This window comes from Megalops cyprinoides, chromosome 2 (genome assembly GCF_013368585.1).
Source record: "Megalops cyprinoides isolate fMegCyp1 chromosome 2, fMegCyp1.pri, whole genome shotgun sequence".
NCBI classification, from domain to species: domain Eukaryota; kingdom Metazoa; phylum Chordata; class Actinopteri; order Elopiformes; family Megalopidae; genus Megalops; species Megalops cyprinoides.
In genome coordinates this window covers 21,405,767-21,432,368 of record NC_050584.1, presented here as the reverse complement: position 1 = coordinate 21,432,368, position 26,602 = coordinate 21,405,767, and the positions used below count along the sequence as shown (strand labels likewise).

Sequence of the window (26,602 nt, the reverse complement as noted above, 5' to 3'; positions counted from 1 at the left end):
TGACTGGCCATTTCTCAAAAGCCAGAGAGGAGGAGGAGGAGGAGGTAGGGGGGAGGTAAAATTATGGCGTTCTAATAAGTCCGCTGAATCGTCTCCGATAGACTTAGATGCTTCTGACTGTAAAACAGATCAAAACGCTATTACCACATGCTTTTGAGTGCTTATTTATGTCCTGCCCGGCCAACTGATTTAGCGCCAGGGGAAATGCAATCACTACACAAACAAGAGGCAGGAATCATCGGCTAATGGAACGCCTAATTGAGAAGCGACCAGTGTCATGAGGTAATTCTTTCCGTGCGCCGTGACCTCTCCGTGCACCGCATCACAATAAACAATCACCAGCACATGCATTAAGGAAAATTTAAAAACATTAGGGCCTAATAAATAGTGGCACAGAAGGGGCAGCCAAAACAATACCATCAACAGATTACATGCAGAGTAATAAGGGGGGGCACCATGTATTGTCTATTTAGGCTCTCCATTTTTATCAGAGGGACAATTCCTCTGCTGCCCGTACAGCGCTCTCCAGCAAATTAATTAGCTGCATTTCCTGTGGTAAGCATCTATTAAGGGTGTCAAACGATGATCTGGCTGTGTTTGTATGCCAGGCAAAAAAAAAAAAAGAAAGAAAAAAACTATGACGAAAACGCATCCACAGGCGTGGCGCGTCAACTAGATTCCACCCTCCGCTGACTGCAATAACTCAGCGCGTCGGTTTTGGTAATTAAATCCAATTTAATTAAACAAATACATAAATGATGAATCAACTCCGTTGCGGTGCATCGGCCCCGCTCAATGGAGCAGAGAGACGTCACAGACTAATTCATCATGCTTCCAATCGCAGGAAGCTTTGCATGAGCGTGTGCTGGTGGAGTTTAAGAAGGGAGGGTAGAATCCCAGGGGATGTGACTTCCTTCCATTGGGAGAGTGTGACCTTTAACCTGTGAAACGGGTGTCCCACTAGGGTGCAGCAGAGAACTCCCAATCGCAAAAAGACAGCTGACAGAAAATGAACTGCCATTCGCTTCTTAAAGTGGAAATACATATATAAAAAGTATATTTTGTGTTTCAGTTTACAGAGCTTAAAGGTAATCACAAAGCTAAATAAAAATCAAAACACCCGTCATTTTTATAGCTCCCTGTTGATGCCAGTTAGCAAAAAGATCATTTCCAAGTAATTTGCATGCTGCCAACAAAATGCAGAATGGTCTGCGAAAATGTGGATTTGAGTACATCACAGCAGACTCCCAGCGTACAGCTGAAATTACCACGCATTTTCAGGGTGCAGAATTCTATGGAAAAATATAAAACTGACAATTATCCCTTTTGATTCAAAACCACGATTCAAAAATGATTTTACCTCATAGTCAATTTGACTGAGGTAAAATTATTATTTTCTAAAGAAGAGCTGTATTTTATGTATTTATTTTTCCTTCCACAGAAAATTGGCTATTGACATTAAATATGAGCGAATAACCTTGCAAAGAAAAGTTCTCATATAATTGAAGTTAAAATTTTTTTGTTAGTTTCATTAGATTATGGGTGACGCAGAGCCCTGCATGAACGCAACTAGAAGCTTAGTGTCAGCTTTACTGAATGTGCACAGCTAGTGACATTCTCAACGAATGAGCAGAGAGAACCAGAATAAGCCTCCTGCATGATAATGTTCTAAAGCACTATACAGATGCAAACATAATAAAAAATTCTATCATTGCCATAGAGAAAGAGGATAATTCTTTTTTCAGGTCGGGTTTGTTCACAGTACAGTGATCCATAAAACTGCCTTTCATTTCAGCAACATTCAAAAAAATAATACAAAAGTAAAATATAAGGTTGTGCCTTATCGCTATATGAACAAAACCAGGTGAGTCCCTGTGATATTTTCTGCACTGACCAACCAAACCATCGTTATCAAATGTCAATTATTTAATTCCCAGCGCGAACACTTGCACAACAAAGCATATAAGCCAAGGGTGTTTAGCAACGTTGTGGAAAAAGGGAGAAGTGTGTAGATTAGAGTGCTCTCAGCTACACTACACAACGCAGGGTCTTTCTCCTCTGTTGACAGAAGCCGTGGTGTCAGACAGACCTTCCCCATTGTGTGGTTACACACGGCTCCCCAGACACGACCTCTTTCCGGAGAAAAACCTTTGCACCAGGTCCACTGGTGTCACACAGACAATCTGCAGCAAAGTGCTCACTGTGGCTTCAATGCAGAGGGACAAGAATGATAAAAACTCATGTTCATTTCAACCGATCTTCTCACAGCAGCAGAAAACAGACTAATGTGACCGCGCTGAGACAAAACTATCATTCAATTTTACCTGCAAAAACTGAGAAATTTCTTGTACCAGATCACCAAACACGGGTTGATGTAGTCTTGCTTAAAAAGTCTTAGTATCTGCAAATAAGGGACTGAACTGCATATGTTCTGGGAGTGTACACATATCCAAACCCTATGGAAGGTAGTAGCAAAGACCTTTTCTGACATTACAGGTGTTGAAGTTAAGTTCTCTCCTTCTCTTTTTTTACTTAATGACGACTGTGATCTTTCTCTGTCTGTGTCAAATAGGAAATTTTTACATTTACATTTACATTTATTTATTTACATTTATTTATTTTTACTAGCATCCCTTACTGCCTCCAAAAAATCCATACTACATTCCTGGTTTTCACCTAACCTCCCCTTATTTAGGACTTGGCTATCTCACCTTCATTCAATTGTTCTGAAGGAAAGATATACAGCCAAACTAAATGGAGCTAAATCCACTACAATTAAGAAATGGACCGAATTTTTAGAAGCTATAAGACAGTTGTTGTAACTTACCCAGGGTATATGTGTGTGCGTGGGTGTATATACATATATACAGATATACGTGTATGTGTATGTACATATATATATGTATTTATTTTTATTTATTTATTTATTTATTTTACATATACTCAATTATGTATTGTCATTCTTATTCCTTAATTGCTGCTACGTTTGTGATATACTCTGTATGTATGAGTGCTATTCCCTACATTTGTATTTGCATACAGTTTTCTAAAATACAATAAACAATAAACTGTTCACAAAAAAAAAAAAGTCTTAGTATGTTCATTCGTCATCTTTTGCATTGCAGGGCTTCAGTTTGTTCAAATGGCACTAACAAATGCAGAACAGTGCTGATAAATTATGCTGAAAAAGTCTATAATTGAAGGTCATTATGTGAGCACAGAAGCTACATTGCCCTCTGTATTTCACATGTGAGTGTTGTGTGTGCGCCTGGAATGGATCTTGGGGCCACAGAACACTATCAATATTTGCATCTTTTAGGCAAGACCAGGCCTACTACCACACTTTCCATGTTTCATCAAAACCTTTAGGCCTGTGCCTACACATCACCTAATCAGTGCAGTGATGTCTGCAACATGTTACTTCAGTCTTGCACATCCACATCAGTGAAACAAATGGCAATGGGTCATCAGAGCAGTAGTACGAAGGCGACTGACTTGGATTCTGCTTCAAGACACATGTACACAGCTGAGCAATACATCATTAAGCTGGTCTTACTTTTCCTAATATTCTCCCCAGGAAGTAGTAGTGTCTGGCAAAGGAGTCCCCGACCAGCATCTGCGCAGTAGGACTGGGATAGAGCAGGCCTTCGTTGGTGGTTTTGAAGAAGCCCTGGTTGGGGTTGAAGCCCGACTTCAGCAGCTCGTTGAGGAACTCGCGGAATATGCCGCCCCCGTCAATGCCGGCCTCGTCCAGGCCGTGAGCGTTCAGCAAGTGGACCCGGATTCTCTTCTTCAGGTCTGGCTCTGGAGATGGCAGACGCATACTTTGTACTGGCAAAATAAAAGATACTGTACCCTGCTAGGCAGGCACAATGCGTTTGCACAAACAGAAAAGACAGAACTGCAACCTAGCCATCAGACATTAAACTGGAGAAACTGTTCCTCAAAGTTCCAACTATCAGTCCTGATCCCTGCCGAGTGGCATGACTAGAGCTTAACCTGCGTGGAAATAGTACAGGTAATCATACTGAATATTACAAGTGTAGTAAGCACTAAAAACACTTTAAATAAGTGTTACACAGTCCAATACGCTAAGTCACGCAATGTATATGAACAGCAATGACATCCCTTTGTTGATTTCTTCTCAGGCGGATTATTTAAGCGTGATGCTGTCACTATTCTAAAGAATATTTAAATCAAAAGGCATAAAAAGGTCATGTTTCAGCATAATTAATCACCAGTCATAAATCAGAGCAGCTATAACTTACAAAGACATTCCTATATTGTATGGAACAAGTCATCATCATTCTATACTGGGCCTCTGCCACTTTTTAATCATATTACTCCACAGGAAAGCCCTTTCAAATATTTACCCTAATTGCTCTACCAGAGACTGTCTCATAATAATTGATTTGGGATTTTAAGAGGTCCATTATAATAACCATGATCACTCTTATTGTGCATTATAAAGCATCAATGTCCATAAGAAAGTATTAATATACATTTATTACCTTCTTCAGTTTTATTTCTAACTCTATGAACACTCAACAAATAATAATGTCTGACTTCCATAAATAAACGTAATTCTTTAATGTCCATTATAGGAAATCAAATTTAGTTTTTCCAACCATACCACGTTGCAGCCTCCATAAAAATCTTATTTAAATTATGGAGTTTCCCTAACAATGTCTTTCATGCATACCATTCTCTGGAGACAGCTTATCATACGCATCCTCATAAATGTAGTTCCGTCGAATAGTGATGTTGATTCCATCCAAGAAAGGACCATCGCCTTGGACTTCTCGTTTGTCTGCATAGATCAGTCGCTGGAAGATCTTTAGAGAAGCAACATGCAAGAGCACTTTAGGAAAAACTCCCACCTTGCCCGATAATAAATGCTCTTGGGTTTTAAAGTTGATGACTCAATTTGTACAGTTACATTCTTACTTTGCTCATGTAGCCGATGTCAAGAAACTTACCCCTCTCCCGGGATTTCAACCTGCAACGCTTAGCGTCTTAAAAGTACATCTTTGATTTGTACATCTTAGCAGTAGCCATTTGCTATCATACAGTAATAAACTAATTTCCAATATGCCAGTATTATTCTGACCCTTTATATCAGTTACAGGAAGGGCACCTGAAGCCCTAGAAGGCATTGCAGTGACCCCCAGCAGCCACAAGCATTTCTGTTCATCACAGAGCGATTTCTGTCCTGCAAACTTCACAGTAAGAAAACACTCTGTCTTCCTCTGACTGCCGATGGGCATAGCTTGCTGGATTGGAGAAATGATCACAAAAGCATCTCCACATTGAGCTGGGGTCTGATTTGAGGGGCTGTTTAACAGAGGTGTCCCACTGGCAGCGCAGGGGTGTGTTAGTTAATCAGGGCAATTACTTTGACTCGCTCCTCGAAGGGGACGACGAATGGCAGCTCCGTGAGGATGGCGAGGTGTCTTTCCTCTGACACTGACAGCTGAGCCGGCTCCATCCCAACTGCAAGCACAACACAGTGGCAAAACTGTGAAGACCTTCACCCACTCACACTGCCCCACTGCGGAGAAAAGCCCAATGGATCCACGGATTCTACTACAAACATGTCATTGTAAAATGATGCTACTGGTTAGTTTATTTTTTATTATTCAGAAATGCATCCCCCGATAAAAAAAGGTTTGTACTGCAATCTGTATCACATAGCTGATGGCTTAATGTCATTGTGTTTTGAATATACCATTCTTGTACAATTTCAAACATCTCTACATACTCTGGGGGAAAAATACTCTTTAGACAATATAAAAGAAGACCAAACACTGTGTCATTGTATGTGATATATATGGCAGAAAAACTCAACCTGTTAAGTGTTTAGGACATCATATAGCATCACACAGAATCATACTGCGCTATTATCAGGACGGCATCCCATATGTGCTCCAACCGTTATACAGTCAAAAACCTGCTCTCAGTGCAATCCATCTGTCTTACACCTGTGTCCCAGCCAGCAGTATTAAACCTGTATAGCTCCATGTGGCACCTGCGATTTTCTACATGACCGGGACCACAGGCTGCGTTTCTGCTGAGCCAGCCCGGCTCGAGGGGTAAGCGTGTGCGCAGGTTCGGCAGGGCCCGGGCGCCCTTTCTCTGGTGCGGCTGGAGGGAGGGAGGAGGAGGATCGATCCCGCGCTCGGCGGGTCCCCACTCAGCCCTGCCGACTGTTTACAGGCAGGCCATTAAAGAGCGCTCAATCCTTCTCTCCGGCGCTGCGGCCTTCCCTCACTTACACACACTTTTAATTAACTCCACCGTTAGCCGCTCATCAGCTCGCCCAACAATTTTCATTAAGCAAGCGTTTGTTTTGTATTAAACTTGGGGTTTAAAGCGTTTAAACCAAAAAAACTGCCAGAACAGCAGAGCTCAACCACTATCCCCCTACTAGAGCTCAATTATTCTGGTCAATTAGTCAATTCTATCTGCATTTCTCCATCAGGTTTCCATCTTTGCGGAGAAATATGGGCCGCAGTGGTCAATACACGAGTCATTCATCACACAAAAGGGGGCTGCCCATTTAAGTAAATGAAAAAGGCCAGACAAACACACAGCCATATGTGCCTCATCAGTACTTTCACACTAATTGAATTTATCCCATATGGACTCAAGTGGCATTAAGCAAATCATACACACATTGCTATCTGCTTGTTTTCACACCAATTTGCCGGACGCGCTACTTTTAAAGCAAAGGCGAGCTTCGCTTCAAAGGAGCCCGGGCCACTTGCTTCAAAGGCAGGAGGAAAACAATGACGCATACAGATGAGTGACAAACCCATCTGAGATTCAGGATGCAGACCCAGGGCCGCCCACCACACCGGCAAACTTTCCTTTGTGAGAGGGCTCTGGCCAGCTTCCTTTCCCCTGATTAAAACATCACCCATTTCCACAGGTGTGCGGGGCTGCTCTGAGTACGATGGATGCCTGTGCTATTGTAGTCGGAGTCGCCTGTGATAACCTACTTACAGATTCACGCCCAAAGAGAGACGCCGGGGGCGGGCGAAGTGGAGCACGGCGTTTCAGAGACACTTCAGGTGAGCGCGTTAGCTGAGAGCTGAGAATGGGCCCCCTCTCCACATGAGGAGGGGGACGGAAGGAGTGACTGAGTGATAGAGCGCGTGAGTCAGTTAGTCAGTGAGTCATTGAGTGAGTCAGTGAGTTTACCATCCAGAGTGGACTGCAGGGGTCCGATGCGCCCCATTCTACGGGTCCTCCACACATGCCGCGCTGATGGGACATACAGCTGGGTTACCTGGAGGGGGGGGGGTCCATCAGGGAAAAGCATTATTACCGTATTAAACAAACGCCAGAACACAAAAAATACAATTACACCTCAGTTAAAGTATATTCCCCTTTAATTGTTTTAAACTGGAGCACACCCCCTTGAAAGCGTGACTGTGTGTGTCTGCTTTGACCTACCTTAAAGATGTGAGTTTCCCTAAATTTAGAACACCTACACTCCCCAACAAACTGGTACTGCCAAGACAATCAGCCTCTTCATAAATCACAATGAACTGTATAACAATAGTCGTAAAAATTACCAACTTAAAATTATATTTGAGGTAGTATATTATATTATTGTTAGCAGCATATTACACATTATATTTGAAGGAATATATGTAAATTGTTTGAAGTGACCGTATAAGAACTTGTGTTCTGCATGAAATGAACAGTCTCATTTTACAGAAATTTGAAAAAGAACCACGAAATTCTAGAATAATACACTAGACAGCTAAAAGCTAATATTGTCTTTCTTTAAATTCTTAGTTTATATTCTTTATATATTGTGAATTGTCTTCATATTCTGAAATATTTCAAATATAGCACACTCTGAGTACATTCTGTTATGTTTAAACAAACAAGTGCATGCCTGAAACTGTCGTTCTGTGTATAGCATTGATCTTAAAACTGATTAATAAATTAATAAACTAATCAATTAATAAGTATCAAGCCATTACAAACCCTATTATGTATAACACACTCAGATTTGTGATTGAAAAAAAAGGATGTCGCTCCCACACGCAGATAAAACTCAGAGCAGATAAGTAAATATCTGCCTCATGTGTTACCACAGGTATCTGGAAGTTTAATAAGTGATCTGTTAAGACTGTCACACTGCAGTAAAGCCAAGCAGTAAACGTTAAGGCCCACCACACGCTGGCTCAAGCACATTTATAATGCTTGTGGTTCACCACTCAACTCATATTTCAGTTGCCTATAACACAAAGCAAAAAAAAGCAAGCCAACTCATCACTTGGCAAGACTGGGATAAAGCTTAATGAGGCGACAGGCACCTTATCTGCTCGGATGTTGACTTCTTCAGATAGCCAGTGACCAGGTGGACAGAAGGGCCGTCGGATATCTCTGGCTTTGACCATCTTCACCAGGTTAGTGATCACCTGTGAAACAGGACATAAATTCAGACTCAAATTCCCGGAGGAAATATATATATATATATATATATATATATATATATATATATATATATATATATATATATATTTCAACAAACATCAATAAAACTGTACAAAGGGAAGAGTTTGTTTTCTTTCCATTTAATTTTTTAGCTGTATCCTTGTTATCTAATGAGATAATTGTACAGGGGAAAATTAACATACATAAAATCAAATCATTAAAATAAATCTTGGCCTACTAATTTGATAGTCACCGTGCTTCAAGTCCTTTGAGCCATTAATATGGATTTAAGAATATATCACTGTCCCATGCACACTCTAAAAACAGCTGTTTATAAGCAAGATATACAATGGGAGGCTTTCAGTAAAAGGCAATTTGAGCGTCTGACCATTAGTGCGCCATTTATGGGCAGTGTAAAAGAAAAATGGCTCAAATTGTCTGTGAATGTCGGGCACTGTTAATGAGGCTCAGACTGCAGGGATCAGTGCAGTGTTGGAATGGCTGCTGCAAGCACTTGTTATTCAGCCTTTGCCGACCACAGAGCCAATCGTCCTTTCTACTCTTCCTGAGCTGTGGGACCGAACAACAGGGGTGGCAGGTCCCTCTGTGGTTCCACTACACAATAAAAAGGCCCAACATTCAGAACTCCCCTCTCTGGAAGTACATTAGACATACACTTTCTTCACATTTTATGTGACTGTAAAGAAACAATGTTTTTCTTCTCAGTCACATTGGGTAATATTTTCAAAATCAAAGCATTGTTTTACATTTTTCCATATATTTGTGAGAAACAAACTGGCAGCAGTACCCCTTCTGTGAAAAATTCCAAGCCAGTTGTTCTCAGAAAGCGTTATTAATCTCCAGCCGTCATCCGCAATGTCTGACGCGGGTAATAACCGCAAGTGCAAAACGCTGTAAAATCAAGGCGATTGGTTTGGACCTGCGTCTACCCCTGACTCGTAGAATGAATAAGCATCCCTTAATTAGCCCATCGGGTTAAGTGCAGGCCTTAATGGGCCTTTCCCAAACTCCAGCGTGACATCTCTCTCCAAACATGGCCAAGAAGAAAGTTCCATTAGCAATATTAATACAAGCTTAGTTGATCATTTTCATTCAATTAACTTCTTTCAATTAAATAGATAGCTTGACAATAGAAGTGATAAAAGATCTGAAGGGACAGCTGATGACTCGAACCAAACATTAGCGTGTTAGGGGTCAGTGGTATTAAACGGACTGTAAATCTAGCATTCAATTTGGAAAATGCATTTCCCCTGCTCCTACTTCTTTAATGGGTCGTTTTAGCTGACAGGAGGCGTTTGCACCAATCTTTTATGAAATTTCAGCAGCATTTATACACCTCCAGCAAACCTCTATTCACTTCCTGGTCTCTTAACAACTTTCGCTGGCTAGAACAAAACACCTTAATCACGGCAGGGGGAGAGCTGACAACAAATGACTTAGCTAATGCACCGAGGCTCCTCCACGCTTGACTTCTCTGTAAACAACCTACCCGTTTCCTCCATTAATGCCTACACTTTGTCCCCCCAGCATGTTTGCCTTGGCTCATACAAACAAAATACTGTCTAATGCATGCTTATACATGTGAAAAATGCAATAAATTTCTTTTTTGGAATACATGGCTAAAATACAATATGTTGAGTTACATTACTGGCATTTAACAGGCACTCTTATCTAGAGCAACTTACACAGGTTACAATTTTTTACATGTTAATCATTTATACAGCTGGATATTTACTGAAGTGACTCGTGCCCAAGGGTACAGCAGCAGTACCCCAGCGGGGAATTGAACCGGCAACCTTTCGGTTACAAGTCCTGCTCCTTACCACTACACTACATTACATTGCTAACCCCAGTTAAAACAGGTATGAAGATTAGTAAAGAAAACCACTTGGGATCCAAATTCTGTGCCGGTGATGTTAAACAGAGAACAGAGCGAAGGTACAGGTATTTTTGGAGGCGCGCGGCGAGCGGGTCACCTTGAAGAGCTGGACCCAGCGCTTCTGCTCGGCCTGAATGCGCTGCTGCATCTCGGAGTTGGTCTTCACCCCGACGCTGCGGAAGGCGGCGAGGTACTCCTCGCGGTGCTCCGTCTTGGTTTCGGGGTAGGCCAGCTTGATGATGCCCAGGCAGGCGTCCCTCAGGCACCGCGACAGCGTCACCAGCTCCGCCAGCGTGAAGGGCATCATGGACGACTGGCTTTGCCCTGCAGGGAGAATCTGGCGTTTGGCAAAACCAACAGCTCTGGCAGCGGGAGCCCTGATGGTGGAATGAACCTCCACACTTCGTCCATCCCCCACTACCTTCAAGAAACATCTGAAGAAACAGCTCTTCCACGCTCACCTGAACACCTGAAATACTACCACCTGAAGCAATTTATTATATCTTGAACTTCGGTTTCCTTATTACAAAAATAGTCAAAACTAATGGTTTCAAGCACTCTACCAGCTAGCATGTACCTTGTCTGGCCGACTATTGAAACCTGGTCATGCAGAACTCCTTATATGGCTTGAGTTGTACTCTGCCTCACTTGTAAGTCACTTTGGATAAAAGCGTCTGCTAAACGAATAAATGCAATGGAAATGAAAAGCTGTTTAGTCAGTAGTAAAATTGCATTAATAAGCTTCACTAAAACAGGGAAACGGGTCAGCCCCTGACACGCATCCATTTGGGCCTGCGGCTACCTTCCATGGAGTGGCCGAAGAACTCGCTGTCGTGCACGGAGATGAGGGAGTGGCTGAAGAGGGAGCTGAAGAGATAGAAGATGGGGATGATCCTGTTGGAGTCCTCCAGGGACATGGGTGACCCGCGAGAGATGACCTGCAGCAGGGGCACCATGGACCTGAGAGGAGAGAGTAGGACGCAGAAAGCTGAAGGTCCTGGGCCTTTGCAGGTCACCCGGACTCACACTCCGAACAAATGCGCTTGTGCACAACTCTACTGTGATCCCAGTTTCCACTGACAGACACACTATATAGATTTTGTATCGATATCCATCGACAGACACGCATACTCTCCAACACGGGAGGGTCCATACACAGATCTGAAAATGACACTGTGTGCATCTGTTCCTCTCTCCCCGCTAACATCTGCCTCTTCGCAATCCACGGTCTCTCCGTCTGCCCTTCACTCTGAGCGTGTCTCTAAAAATAGCACCGGGCATTCTTCCCTTTATGGATTCCTCGCATTCCGCCGCGTGCTTTGTGATACGGCTGAAAGGCCATCATCCGCGAGGGATTGCCACCAGGCCTCGGACGTTCTGTCTGAATGGAGAGAAGGCCACCCTCTCACAGCACGGCGCTGTGTGTATACTGGGAGACACGTCTGTCTAGTTTCCCTGCGAAATGCCACTGCACGGCACCTTTCGAAGGCCTGGCCGCAGGGGCTGTTGCTGCATGCAGGCTGAGCGCATACGCCCTTGCTTGGCTGTGAGAAAACAGATACAGCACTCTGGTCAGAACGTACCCCGTGATCATTTTCGTCGTCATGGAAGTTATCAGGTGCCAGAGGTGCCGCAGAAACCTTGCATTGAAGGCCAAACTGTAGAGAAGCCTAAACGGGGGGAAAAATATGTGTCATTAAGGCAATAATGGAAACTTGTTCACATACATAAATACATACATAAATAATGAAAGTTTCCACAAAAGTAGAGAACATGGTTTAATACACTTAAAATGCAACACTTGCGGCAAGATTTCGAGTGAAAAATGAGTCAAAGGAAATGCATTATGTTGCTATTATGTGCAAAAATGTGCCTAAACGGGGGGAAAAATATGTGTCATTAAGGCAATAATGGAAACTTGTTCACATACATAAATACATACATAAATAATGAAAGTTTCCACAAAGGTGGAGAACATGGTTTAATACACTTAAAATGCAACACTTGCGGCAAGATTTCGAGTGAAAAATGAGTCAAAGGAAATGCATTATGTTGCTATTATGTGCAAAAATGTGCTACCAACACATAATTTACTTTTCAAGAGCTATGAAATGAGTGGCTTTTTTTATTCAAGTGTGAGCAGAGACAAGAGACGCAGAGTGTCTAATGAACAAAACAAAAATATTTATTGTTAATTTCATAAGTTGTACAAAGAATTTAAGTAAGGTGTGAAATCAGTATTTGTACGTTACCTACTGGTGATAAAAAATGTTTTCATTATGCATTTTGTCCTTTCAACAAAAACTATTACTTTGCACAATTAACCAATGGATGCATTAAAAAAAAAAAAAAAAACAAGGAAAGATTTTAAAAACATCCCACAGGAATTCCTGGACCTCTGTATTCCTCATGTGCAGGGAGCGAGATAAAAAAAAGCAGATGAAATGACCCATTAAGCTTTATTTAGGTGAGGCAGCTTCCATTAGTAAACTGGTCTCTGGTAGGGGATTTGCTCCTGGGTCATAAACCGCTGCTGGCTTCCTGTAGAGCCCATTTAACTTAATGACAAGAGGGGTAACAATGGAGGAGGCCCTGAGCCGCACAAAAGCGGGGAGAGAGAGGGCCCGCGTCGGCTCAGGCATGCTTCCACGCTTTCAGGGAATTACAACATTACGCGGGGAGCCGTCATCTCAAACATTCGGCCTAACGGGTATCGCACGCTAGTGCGAAGCTCCCGGTCTATGCGTGCTCCTTTGTGGCTCACTCCAGCCCGTATTTCACCTTCTTTTTTACGCGGCGGGCCAGAGGGCAGGTAGCACCTGTGTGGTAATGGAATAAAAACAAAATAAAGGGGGCCCGCGTATAATAGGCCCTGTCTAAAAGCAGTGAAACCGTCGGCACCTCTCCCTGCACCCCCCCCCCCCCACACCCCCACCCCTCAGACAAGAGCGGGCCAAGTCCCTTCATTCACATGGGGGGTCAATAAAGGTAATGGAGGGTCCGGGCAGAGGCTGGGACGACGCATATAAAGCACACCCCCGATGGCAGATCGGCCCCGATCTCTCACACAAACTTAATGGGAGGGGACAGAAAATTAAAATGAGAGGTTGGTTGGGTATTGGGGAGATTTGAGGGGTGGAGTGGGGTAGGGGTGTGGGGGTTTAGCGGAATGAGTGACACCGGTGAGATATCTGAACCTGTAAATCTCACGCAACTCCTCTCAGCCTGCTGCTCAGGGAGGGGGGGGGGTTGCGGTGGGGGGGCTGCTGCTTTTCCTGCCTTTACAGCGCTGGTGGTGTTTGATTGAAATTAGAAACAAAGCACTAAAACGGCGGTCCTGACACGCTGATTTACGGCCAGCTCGACACGGAGCCCCCCACTTCAATCACGAAATGAAGCGCTAATAAACACGGCCGGGGGCAGCAGCAGTGGGAAATGGGGCGAGGCGTGCACGTGGAAACATAAAGATGACCTTGATGGAGCGCCCTGGCCATCCCACCCCCCCCCTCCCCCACCTTACAAAAAAGACACGAGTATTATTATTCAAATACATCCTAGCAGTGAAATATGACACTGCTGGCTCCTGGTCAGTACCTGCGTTACTGAATAAAATGGGTATCATCTTAATCAAAGATCTGAAATGAATCGGAATTGCACGTTTATAAAATGTTCGGGTTAAGTGCATCTGATAATGACCTAATGCGGTGAGTAGTTCATTTCATTAGCATAACCTGCGTGAAAGAGCGGGAGCCCACTCGCTTAGCCCATCCAAGACCCAGCTTAGAACCACCTGGAATCAGGTTCGTTTTAAAGGGGCTCCCGGAGACTTTGCTCTTCCCCTGCAGCGGCCGTTTAAGACATTACCGCCAGCCTGGGACGACAGCTTTGAAGAAGCCCGACAGCCTTAAGCAAGCACATCATGTTGTAAGATGAAGAGGGGGATTGCTGCACTGATGTTGGTTTCTCGCGTAAGCTCCGCAATTACAGCCGGCGCTCCAAAACAAATTCGAGCCACGGCTGGCCGTTAGCGTCGCTGCGAGTGAGTTTGCGCAGTATCTGAGGGCAAACCATTAGAAAGAGATTATAACGGAACCAGCTGGTTAAACCATCACACGTAAACGTTCAATAAAACATCCGAAAGGTATGTTCCCCTCTGTTGGCTGCTTTGGCTGATTCTCCAAGAGTGTATTTATTAAATGTATCACGCAGGATAAGATAGCTTTTTTTTTTTTCTTCAAATGCTAAAGAAGACCACAGAGAGCAATTTGCTCCCCCTCGCCTCTTGTAAAGCTATCCTGTTCACTTCTGCAGTAATTAATCTTCTTCACTGAGCTAATTATTTTGTACAGATATCCAATAATGATGGAGAGCGAGGAGGAGGATTTATGGTATAAGTGTTAGCACTGAGGACGCTGTGTAAAAAAAAAAAAAAAAAAACACCGGACTCGACTGAGTGGTTTGGTAAGCAAGATTGCGCCTTCCCTGAAGCAGCGATGGACACATGAAAGTATGGATGCACCACTGGTTTCCTGAGGGTCAAAGGTCAATGAGAGCCAGAGATAGCATGGCTGTGGAGTGACAAATAGGACACCACCACAGGGGATCGCCTCCCTCACAGCAGGGAAGAGGCTTGCCAATTACAGCCAGCAGGGAGGAGGGTGAAAAGAGGACATCTCGCTTGAGCCCCAGCAGACAGGCCCCAATTTATTTTTATATTTATATTCAATATTTGGCAGGTGCTCTCATCCAAAGTGACTTACAAAAGTGCATATAAAAAGGCAACATAAGCAGCAGTAGATAGAGCAACATGCTAGAATAATCGATATCAACAACTAGTGTCAAAGTGCAGCACTAATAATACCCTGAAGTGCTATACAAAGAAGGTAAGATTACAAATCAAAGGCATATTTCATAAGGGGTGTGAGGTCGATGATAGTTGTGGTATGAAATATGAACATGGGATTCTTCCACGCTGACAGGTTTAATCCTAAAGGTAGCAGGTGGCATGGCAGTTAAAACCACTAGAGTTAGGGGCCTGAGGGTCACCTAGAAGGGACACTGCCATTGTCCCTTTGAGCAAGGTGTGCCAGCAAAAATCTGCAGCATTAACAAATGTGAATGGGCAGCAGTTCTGTTGGGCTACAATCTGCAAACTGTACGCATGCTGTACGCTACTGTAACTGTGCGCATAGTAAGTCACTGTGGATTGATTGAATGCGTACGGAGGTAATTAAAGGGCTGTGATCAATGCCTGCTTTGCCGTGATAGAGCTGTGAAGCCCTGCTCTGGGACAGGGCTGGCACGCCGAGCTCCTCCGCTGGGGGTTACTCCTGGGTGAAAAGAGAGCAGCGATTATCTCTGCTCCCAGCCCTCTGACAGATACGTGTTAATTTGAAGCCGGAGGCAGCAAACAAAGGTCAGGGGGGATGCGACGACAGTGAAGCTCAACAATGCCCTGGGAGCGGCGGGAAAGCGGAGCGCTGCGTCCAAACATGGAGCCAGCCTGCGGAGAAAACGCGAGCCGTCCAGCGTCTCCGGACGTTACCTGCCTGTCTACGCTAGCAGACCGGTGAGGCGGCAGTGTAGCATAGTGGTTAAGGAGCAGGACTGGTAACCGAAAGGTTACCGGTTCAATTCCCAGCTGGGGCACTGCAGCTCGGGCAGGTAGTTAACGTTTTGAGACTACTGCCTCGATAAATATCCAGCTGTATAAATGGTTAACATGTAAAAAAAACTGTAACCCGTGTAAGTCGGTCTGGATAAGAGCATCCGCTAAATGCCAATAATGTAATGGTGACAGCAGCCATGCATGGCGGCAGTGGGAAGCTCGGGTGAACTCACAGGATTTAGGCTAAAACATCAGCTAGGTGTCTGCTTAATTCCAGAGCACCAGGGTATGACCAGCATTCGCAAATTCGCGATGACATTAGGCCAGCTCTGTCACAAGTACGCCTGACATATCCCAGCTTCTGATCCTACATTCTGAAGCAAAGACATTCTCGAGGAACAAGGTCATTGACTACTCAAACAAATAAACAGGCCCTAAAATGCCTTCGGCGTCCACAGAGGAGGGTGCTACTGCAGACCTCTTTACAAAGACTGTAAAACTTCACCTGAACAATTACACAGCAAACAGAAGGTTGGGGAACATGAAGGAAGGATGGAAGGATGACAGAAGATGCAGAAGAGGACTAGGAAGAAATTAGTACAGTTAATGACTGTCTAATCAGTGTCATTACACTTCTGTCCAAGTATGCGGATGACGGCAGACATGGCTGGCAGTACTGTGTGGTGAATGGGCGGTAAAACTCCTGAAGTCAGCACAATCCACAATAGTGATCACAGACAAACCAGTACAGTGGGCTCTCCTTCCCCCAGCGGTCCCCACCAGTGAAAACCGCAGCGCTGGGGCGACGATTCGTTAAAGTCAAGTAATTATTAGCCAGGGAGGCCAGTTACTCGCCGCAATAAAGCCGGGCGCCCTAATTCAGCAGCAGCTATGATCTCTCCATCTCACATCCTGCCCTAATGCAATTAGCCCGCAAAGAGCTAATTACCCTAATCGAGGAATGACAGCTTCACTGACATCCTGCTTCCTCTGGCAGCCATAAACGCGAGTGGGTGAAGACAGGAGCTAATTGGTTTGCTTCATCATTATTTACATTAGTGCTTGCATTACTTAAAATGCCAGCTGAACGGCTTACAGTCTAAACAAATGGTTTATTAGTAAGTGCTCAAAGAGAAATCTGCTTCTGTTTCTCTGAAGTAACTTTTTTCTACTTCTACCTGTTCTTTTCTTTCTTTCATACACCTCTGTTTCGACTAGTCTTACATCCTCCCTGCCCTCCAACAAACCCAGCATCAGACCCTTAACCTGAGATACATGAGGACAACACATATACATACACATAACCACATATACTCACGCACACATGCATGCACACACACACACACACACACACACACACACACACACACACACACACACACACACACACACACACACACACACATGCGCACACACACATGCACACACAAGAAACACCTGGACAGATGCACACAGCCCAGAAGCACCCAGAGACATAACAGTAAGTAACCAGAGCAATCCAAAACCCAAATGCCAAACTACACAACCAAATATGTATAGTCTTAATCAAAGTCTCTGATACAACAGAGAACAAACATGTTTTTTAGAAAACACTCTGTCACCTCTCTCTTACTTCCACACATGTCTGATTCAGAGCAACTTATCTTTACCACTTACACATATTTACTTATACAGCTGGGTATTACTTACACTGCTAAAAAGTAAAGCATAAGTACACTGCTCAATCCCAACTTGGACTCACACAGGCAACTGTCTGCTTTCAAGTTCTTTAATACCTACACCACGCTGATGCCACTGGTCACAGAGCTGATCACTCCCACCACACTCGCACAGCTGGGAGAGCCACTCACCTGACTTTGGGCACCATCATGCGGTGCTGCACCATGAGGGTGTGGCAGATGGAGGCCATCATGGTGAAGACCTCCTCGCTGGCCGAGTCCCTCCATACCAGGTTGAGCAGGGTGTTGGTCTGCTGCTTGGTGTCCAGCTTTCGGAGACACTCCTCCGTGATCAGCTGCACCGATATTCTGCTGTCCTCCTGTAAACACCACACACAACAGTGGCACAGAAGGATAAGGCCCCTCCATCCGGCCAGGACTCATTCAGCATGTGTCAAGTTGTGCCAGTGGCTCTCAACCCACATGCCAATCAACACAGATGTGCAGTCCATTTCTCCTCTCGGAAACAAGCTGAGAACCGCCTCCACACTTTACAAATCTCAGCTCACTTCTCTGTACGTGTGTATAAACCTTGATTCCAGCCATGGAATCTACATCTGCCCAACTCCCCTTCCCATGTGCACTGTGGGGCTGGTGTCCGCTGTACCTGTGTGGAAAGTGCTTTGACGTCGGTGTCTTCCTCATCCTCGGAGTCGCTGGTGACCTCCTGCCTGGTGCAGGTCTCGGACACAGGGAGCAGGGGCAGCAGGGTCTGCAGAGCCCACAGGTACAGCAGCAGGCCTTCCTCTGACAACGTGCCTGCAGCAGAGAGGCACACAGATCAGTGGCCAAACGCACGCTCGCACAGGCGCACGGACACCTCATGAATGTCTGCCTGCACACACACACACAGACACACGCCATCACACTTCACCGAGTCACACGAGTCACACGGAGACACGCAATCACAGCCAAGCACACCTGAACTGACAGTCCCTGCCAAAGCAACGTCCAGAGACACAATCACAGCAATACACATTCACAGAGATCTGCATGTCACACGCATCCTTTCCGCACATCTGCGCGAAAAGCGCTGCCCTGGCGTGAGTTTCGCACGGACGACTATCACAGGTGAGACCCCATCTCTGCGGCAGGCGGCCGACGTCACCCCCTCACCCAGGCTGGTCTCCCCGACGGCGAGCACAAAGTAGAAGAGCCAGGGCGCCCGCCTGGCGGCGCCCTCCCCCGTGCACGCCGAGCCCCGCAGCGAGCCCAGGAACGCCTCCAGGGGGAAGGAGGAGCGCCGGTCTGCCAGCGCCGGAATGAAGAAGTGGAACACCTGCTCCGTGAAGGGGGCCGATATGAACTCCTCAGTGAAGGCCGCAAACACGAACTGTCTGCAAGCACACAGCAGCAACGCAGGTTACAGTGGCAAACTGCAGGCTGGGGGAGAGACTGAGTGGCCACACAGAATAATCACAACCGGTTAGTCTCCATAAACAGCGACATTACAGCGATACTGGTATTTTACTGGCACTGACGTGAATGGAATTAACTGAATACGACAGAAATGCTTTGATTCAGAAAATGGCTGGGGCGTGAAACCAAACCATTTTTAGTTCTGGAACTGTTTTGTTATTTGTCAAAACTGGTGTAGCAAAGCAGGATAAACATCTGGTGTGTGTGATAACTGTCTGCAGGAGCCAAATGAGCATACTAGTTCTTCTCACTGCCAAGCAAAGAAAGAAAACACTGTTTGGCATTAAGACTGCTTCCAGTTAAGAGCAAATACTTGATATTTTGTCCACGTGTTTAGTCAGCAAGTCTGGTTGACTTTTATTGCTTGTTGTAAACAGGGCCGGTGAAGCAATTACAATGTCCCTGTGACTGAACGGTCAAATAGAGAAGTTTAGATTTTGGGTTTACTGCGAGACTTTACTGCGTGCACCCAAGACAGAAATTCTTCGCCCCTGTCTAAGCCGTTCCCACGTGCTCTGCAACTCGTCACGCGGAATATTTTGGGGGGAAATTCAGCAATTCGGCTAACTCTCCTTACCTTGCGCCCGGTGTGCAGGTGGAGTAGGTAAAGTGCAGGGGTTTGAGGGTGTGCTCCAGCAGGGTGCTGGCCAATGGGACACGGGGGGCGTCGCTGTACTCCAAACTCGATGGAAGCCTATGATTTACTAAGATGTACAGTGACCTGTAGTATCCTGTAACACAAGGAAGACAAACACTGCCGCTTGAACACAAGCATTGTGCCACAACAGAAAAAAATCCATTCTCTCAATGTGACACGAGCCAGCAGCTTTACCTTTGTGTACCATATAGTGCAAAATTTGTTCGACCAAAGATGCTACACAATTAGCATCTAGAAGAACAGGCAAATAAGTTCTCTCTGAAGAATATATCTCCAGCATTCTCATGGGAACTGCAACATTCAAACTGTCTTCCTTGCAGGTCTGCAAGAGTCTAAGAAAACAGATAAAACAAGCACATAATTATTGCTGTTAAGCATTTTATTCCTGCATGTATTTGCAGCAACCACAACAAAATAGCCACAAGAAATAAACTGGACATTGTAGTCAACATTCCAATACTCATTACTTATGCAGCAAACACACACTGAGTGTCTCCACCTCCTAGTAGACTCCAACACAGAAAGAGCCGTATTACAAATCCTACTCAATAAAACACATAAAATCTATGTCTTTGTTGAACTTTTGGCCTTTCGGACCACTGGCATTCAGTGTCTCTGTCACCTGACCATTAAAATGTATATAAATATACCATACAGGTCTTAGGGCCATATGCTTTTTTGTGAAGCAAAAAAAAATAATAAAAAGGAAATTCCATGCATGTATGACAGAAAGGAATAAAAAAAAAAAAAACAACTCCAAAAGTGTGTGTGTTAGAGGTGTAATAGAGTCAGTATGTGTATCTCCAGTATTAACCATACCTGCAACAGAGGCCCAGAATCCTCTTTATCTGAAAAACACACGTCTGCCTTTCTGCTCCAGAAAGCAGCTTCACAAACTGGACATTGTACTTCACCAAATTCTGGCACATCCATATCTAGGGAAACAATTCTGCTTTATTTCCTCAAGCAATAGGCATTTTACCGAATGCAAAGGAATGCATTTGGTTTCCTTAAAAGGCAAACAGGGTACCGTAGAGTTGACCTACCAATCTGTTAGAGTCTTCACTCTGTCGATAGAAAAATAGAAGTTGCCGTACTAAGAGACTGAGACTGGGTCCTTCAGGTACTGGGAGTCCCCCACCTGACTGCACTGAGCAGGCACAATGGTCAAACTTGCTCCTCTGAATAGCATACTGCAAAAGAGAAAAATATTATGGAATATTCCTTCTGACCAATGAGGAGGTGGCTTATACTGTGAATAGGGACAATAATCTTTGATGTAACAGACACATACAGTCTGGAAAAACACTACTGTATGCTGTATGCAGTACCACTGATTGTCAACACGCTCCTTTAGGCTACACACCTGCTGCTTCCTGTCCTTGTATCCACGCACATATGACTGAATAATTATTGCATTTTTCAGTCTTCTTCTTTCATCCTGAATGGAAAGTAAAGAAACGGTGGGAAAAGAAGCAAAAATAACAACTTTCTATGACTATTTAATAAATTAATAACCTATTTAAACAATTAATGCTTTGCAATTTTTCCAAGACATTGTCATTAACATCTACAGAGAAATCATGAGATAATATAATATTCAATGACATTATTAATATCTGCATGTCTCAGAGAGTCTTCTGTTTCACAAAAAAACTGATTGAAACAAACTCATCCCATAACATTTCAGTTAGCAATGTCCTGCATTCAATTTCAGCACATAAAGAAAAGTAATAATTCAGTACTATTATCATATTTCAGTATTTCACCTATTTTCAGCATCATTCACTAAAACAAAAACTATACTTTGGACATATCAAAGGAATGCACTGCAATAAAACTAATGCTTCTAATGGTGCCAGTGGTGGAAGGGCACAGGCCTTCTAACTGGAAAGTCACTGCTTGTTTAATCATTCCAACAAGACTGTTTGTGTTACATTATGCATGCAGGTCCCTGTGGGAGTTTCTGTGTTACTATCACATAAGGTGGTGAGAAGCAAGTGTGGTGGTTAGTGGAAATGTAATTACCTTACAGCATTTCAAAAGAGTGCAATTTACTCTGGAGAGAGTAAGATGCTCACAAAATCTTATTTGGTTAACAAAATATAGATATATACACTAAAGGGTTTTTAGTGACTTATAGCCCATTTCTCAGGTAACCTTAGAAACTGCACCCAAAATGGACTAAAGGTCCTATTTTTACAATATCTTGTAATCCTATGTTTTGAAAAACTTAGCACTCCAGAGCTGTCATTCTCTCCATAGTGGTATTCGGACTGAGGACGGCAAGAGCGTGTATATATTTGTAAAATACTATGGCAGTGCAACATCCGTCTTCAACTATGAAGTATGCTTGAGGTTTTGTGGTTCAGAACACTAGTGTTCAAACGAAATGTCACTTTTTTAGGTGTAAACAACGCATGGTAGATAATTTGTGGCTTAATCCACATCGAGGAGAACACAGTGCTCTGCAACTTCTGACAAACTCCTGGTAACAAGGCCCATACAAACAGTCATTATGAAACTCTTTTGTACTTTAATTTACATTACTCCCTTTATCTGTCGGCACTTTCATTCTCTTTATTTGCCTAACAATTGCAATTGATCAGATAAGATGAGAACAGAAACTCTCACAGTGGGGAAACATAGTAAGGTACAAATCTCTTACATTTCAAATCAGATAGATTAAAACATAACCTGCTTAGAACAGGCTCCATGCGTATTCACACCCACAAAACATCCTTAACACAAAGTACTTACTTCTCTTTTCCTTCTCTCTTCTTGTGTTCGATGCAGGAGAGATGCTTTTTCCTCCTTTAAAGCATAAAATGTGGCACAGTCACAAATAAAGCTGCAGGCTTAAAACAGCGCTGGAGACATTGAGAGCTGGGCCTATCTGTGGAACATCAGGCTGAACCCAAGAGGAAACACACATGTGGTACAGGGGGGGGCTTGAGCATCTGAACATTTTCCTCTAAGATTCAGAAGCAGTCCTTTTCTAATTAAAAAGTAGCATTACATCTTCACAATACATATTAAATTCAAACGCATGTCCTGTGCTTCATTCTAAACACATATGTAGAGGTCTGTGGACCATATGGCATTTATAGAAAGAAAACCAGACAACTGGTAGGCCAATCTGCTTTCATTCTTACCTTTTTACTTGCTCCTCCAAGAGATACCTTGGGTCTTGTTTTGAAATCTCCCTCAAAGCTGAACATGGTTAGACTGTTTCCATTGAACCAAAGTCCTTATTACAAAGCAACGTTGCCTAAAATGAAAGACGTACAGTTATACAGTTATCTGAAAAAGAAAGTGAAAGAAAAAAGCTGAGATCAGGAAATACGACTTGTGTTTAGATATTCAGAGATTTGCTTTACAGAATAAACCCCTCGTGTGAATTTTCTGTAATTTTAACACAAAATCTGTGGTGGATCCCCCCCCCCCCCCCCCCTGCATTGGGCTCTATAAATTCTTTCAAGTGTACTGTGTTTTATTCAATATTACAAACATACTCTGTGACCTGTATAATAGAAGGCATAACATCAGACGCTGTATAAAACTAAATGCACATAAAGGCAGTATGAAAGATTTATAAGGACAGTAAGATGGGTCTTTCATCAACACTGTTTCTGAACTAATGAAGGCTGAGCTGATGAGAGCCCCCCCCCCAGCCCACTCATACAGTGCACTACAACACTAGGCCTCAACAAAACCAATTCATATCTACTGCAGCTTTGTAGTGAATAAATTATACACTTAACAAAAAAATCACTTAGCTCATAAACAAAGGCTACCAAAAAAAACACTTCAGTGGGAAAGAAGTGGGATTCAGTCATTCAGCAAATCATCATCTTAATTCAGTGTTTCAGACGTGAAAACATAGACCCATATTCAATCTATGCAGGGAGAGTTCTTTCACAGGGGAATGTGTATGCCCCACACACCATTTTTCTGTCATGTAAACCACCCCTTCATGATGGTCCTCCTTGTCCTGGTGGACACTTGTCTCACTTGAGATGCACAGTGACAAAAATATTATGCCCCATAAAGTCAGACTAATGCAAACTGAACAGACAGTTCTAGCCACAATGGTGCTGGTTCATAAAACAACTCTGAGGGCTTGGAAAGCACACAACTACACACAGGCTCCAATCAGTTTCTACAGCTTTCTGCATGTACAGCAAAGCATCACCACCTGACATCAGCTGCACCCATCTGACACCAATGCAGGACTAACCTTACAATGTGATTTTTAAATCAAGTGACCCAAAGTTGTCACAGACAGAAACCATCTGTCATCACACTTCCAAACCAATTATTATTAGACTGTCATTCTCAAATTAGAAGATAATTAAACCTTCCACACTACTGTGATATAACATTTGCAAACTATCACATTTACTATGGCTGGATGTGTTGAAATGGATATTGAATATAAACTATAAAAACGTCTCACATAGTGAAAGCTCAACAGCAGGACAAAGGTATGTTATCCATCACCTCTATTATTGCAATAAGTCACAGAAACCACACACAGTAATTGTCTCACTAACTAGATTGGCGTATTAGCAAACATAACAGAAAGAAAAATGCATTTGTATTGTGTTTCAGCTGGTAAGAAGATGATGTCAACAAGTAGCTAATTACCTAATGATGTTTCTATCAGCGTGTGCCTGCAATGCTGCTGGAATGGGTAGCTGACTAGGTGCACTCTTATCTAGTTATTGGCTTGCTACCTTAATCTGTATAAACATTCCCATATGATTGTGGGTAGGCCTGTATTCAGCTGAGTATAAAGATACCAAATGGTTGGCTCGCAAACGTTAGCAAAATTTGACCACGTATTAACAGCCAACCAGCAAGCTACATAAGTAAACGACCCAGAATGGTCCAGGGGGTGGGTGCATGTGTTTACTTGCTAAGTGGGCAAAGCCAAACCAGCCTTCAGATCAGCTTCAGCCGTCAAATCAGCTTCGACAGTGGAGAGGGCTGGGTATTTTGTTTTACATCAAGTTACATCAAGAACTTTAGCTAGTTAGCTAACTGGCTAGTTGGCAGGCATTAGCTAACCAAAGATATTAAAGTTACCTATTAGATAACTAGCCAGTGAGCCGAGTAACTGTACAGCCCATTACTGGCTGAGAATTCATTTCGGATAGCCGACCATAACTGTAGCTACCTAGCTGGCAATGAAAGGACTGCAGCTAGTCGCCTTAGCTAGCTAGGCAGCAAACTACTTGCCACAGATTCTGTGCACGCTAGCTACCTATTTGAGCCACTGTGAAAAGTTAGCAAAACAGGCTACGACCGAGTGAATTTCCTGGTTAACGTTAGCTTGCTGAAAAAAAATTCTTTGATATTATAGCTGATCACTCCTATCCTACTCCTACTTCTAAAAATGACTCAGCAGCTAGCAGGCTAGCTAGCGGTGACTTCCATTACATGATTTTATCTGTACTTTACAGCTAAAACACAGGGCAGCAAATAGATAGATAGCAACTTGAATGCAAAAGAAACATTTTATTGGATTTCTTTTAAGTATCAAAACTCTCTGCTTCTAGACGGCTAGCAAGCTACCTTATGTCATTACCAAAAATAAGTCCGGTGATGTTCCCTGCTAGCGAGCTAGCTAGTGCTAAGCAGACTATCTATTACGATTTAGGGGTAGCTAGCTTGCTAACTAGCTGTCTACATTGAGCTTCCTAACGCATTCGGACATTTTTGTTTAAATGCATTTCACTTTTTACATTACCGTTACGCAGCTTTATAAAATATAAAATGTTTTACCTGCGATTAACGAAACGAGCAACTGAAATAACACAGTGACTCTTAAATGTTGAAAGCACGAAAACAGAAATCTTTCCCTTGTTTTCCCTTTCCAGAAACAACACACAGTGACGCTCATACCCCGCCTTCCTCTTCCTACTTTATAAGACGATTGGTCATTAGCGTCAGTACTATCGTGCTATTCGTCGAAAACAAAGTCAATAAAAGTGAACGTTTCAGAAGTACTTCCTTTTCCATCCCCAATAACTCGCTTCCTGGACCGTCACCAGACGGCTGTGTTTTAAAGCGATGAACGCAGCACGAAAGGGGCGTGTTGTACAGTAGTGGTTGCATTTTTTGGGGCTCCTGATTGGATTTTAGTACATTCCCATTGACCCTCTTCATAGTCAGGCCACAGGGAGCAGAAGAAAAACTATTTGGATGAGACTGGCAGGCATGTAGTTAAAATGATGAAAGAAAGCTCTATTACTATATTAAAATCGTTTGTTCGATTATGCAAATGCATGTCCATGAAGATAGTTGGCAAGCTTGTCAGCTACAAGGAATACAGTAATGTCTTGCAACATGGTAGCTAGCTAGCAACAGTAGCTAACTATGGAGCCAGCTGGCTGGCAGTGTGAGGACATCTCCGTGGCTGGAAAAACGATTGAGGAGGATTTTGATAAAAAGGACCTCCATATATGAAACAGTATTTTGCTACAAGCATGTTTCTTGTAACATTCCGTGCATTTTATGTGATGGATTGAGCTAAGAACACACATAGGCTAGGGCCTGCATGTGTGTGCTAAGGAGGACAGCTTGAATTAAAAATTAAGTAAAGAAGTTATTTTATTTTTGCCTAAAGCATTTTTTTCTCTTGCCAAGTGTCCCCTCCTGGTCCTTGATCCACAACCCCCAGATTCTTAGAGATGCTTTTACTTTTGGCAGGCAATTCCAGTTGCATGCAGTCAGTGGTTTCCATTAAGAAACTATAGGTTGAAGGCAAATATGGCTGATGAATGGCTGGTGAACTGTGGTCAATTGCTGAGACGTCTCCTCATATTTCTTATTTCTTC

At 43.5% G+C, this 26,602-nt stretch overlaps 1 protein-coding gene across 1 annotated transcript in view; it reads right to left on the bottom strand.

The window, feature by feature from the left end:
• ube3c (ubiquitin protein ligase E3C) overlaps positions 1-25,643 on the bottom strand; it is a 35,443-nt gene extending 9,800 nt beyond the window's left edge. The window contains exons 1-19 of the mRNA XM_036521120.1: positions 25,548-25,643; positions 22,913-23,028; positions 22,518-22,571; positions 21,124-21,198; positions 20,804-20,950; positions 20,577-20,692; positions 19,932-20,089; positions 19,677-19,830; positions 18,797-19,017; positions 18,288-18,439; positions 17,813-18,000; positions 11,938-12,024; positions 11,157-11,314; positions 10,452-10,678; positions 8,334-8,438; positions 7,204-7,291; positions 5,396-5,493; positions 4,703-4,835; positions 3,557-3,804 (exon numbers count right to left, since the gene is read on the bottom strand). Of these exons, the coding sequence (XP_036377013.1) occupies positions 3,557-3,804; positions 4,703-4,835; positions 5,396-5,493; positions 7,204-7,291; positions 8,334-8,438; positions 10,452-10,678; positions 11,157-11,314; positions 11,938-12,024; positions 17,813-18,000; positions 18,288-18,439; positions 18,797-19,017; positions 19,677-19,830; positions 19,932-20,089; positions 20,577-20,692; positions 20,804-20,950; positions 21,124-21,198; positions 22,518-22,571; positions 22,913-22,978 (2,475 nt within the window). The 5' untranslated portion in view covers positions 22,979-23,028; positions 25,548-25,643. The remainder of the gene's footprint in view (positions 1-3,556; positions 3,805-4,702; positions 4,836-5,395; positions 5,494-7,203; positions 7,292-8,333; positions 8,439-10,451; positions 10,679-11,156; positions 11,315-11,937; positions 12,025-17,812; positions 18,001-18,287; positions 18,440-18,796; positions 19,018-19,676; positions 19,831-19,931; positions 20,090-20,576; positions 20,693-20,803; positions 20,951-21,123; positions 21,199-22,517; positions 22,572-22,912; positions 23,029-25,547) is intronic.
• Positions 25,644-26,602: the final 959 nt, after the last annotated feature.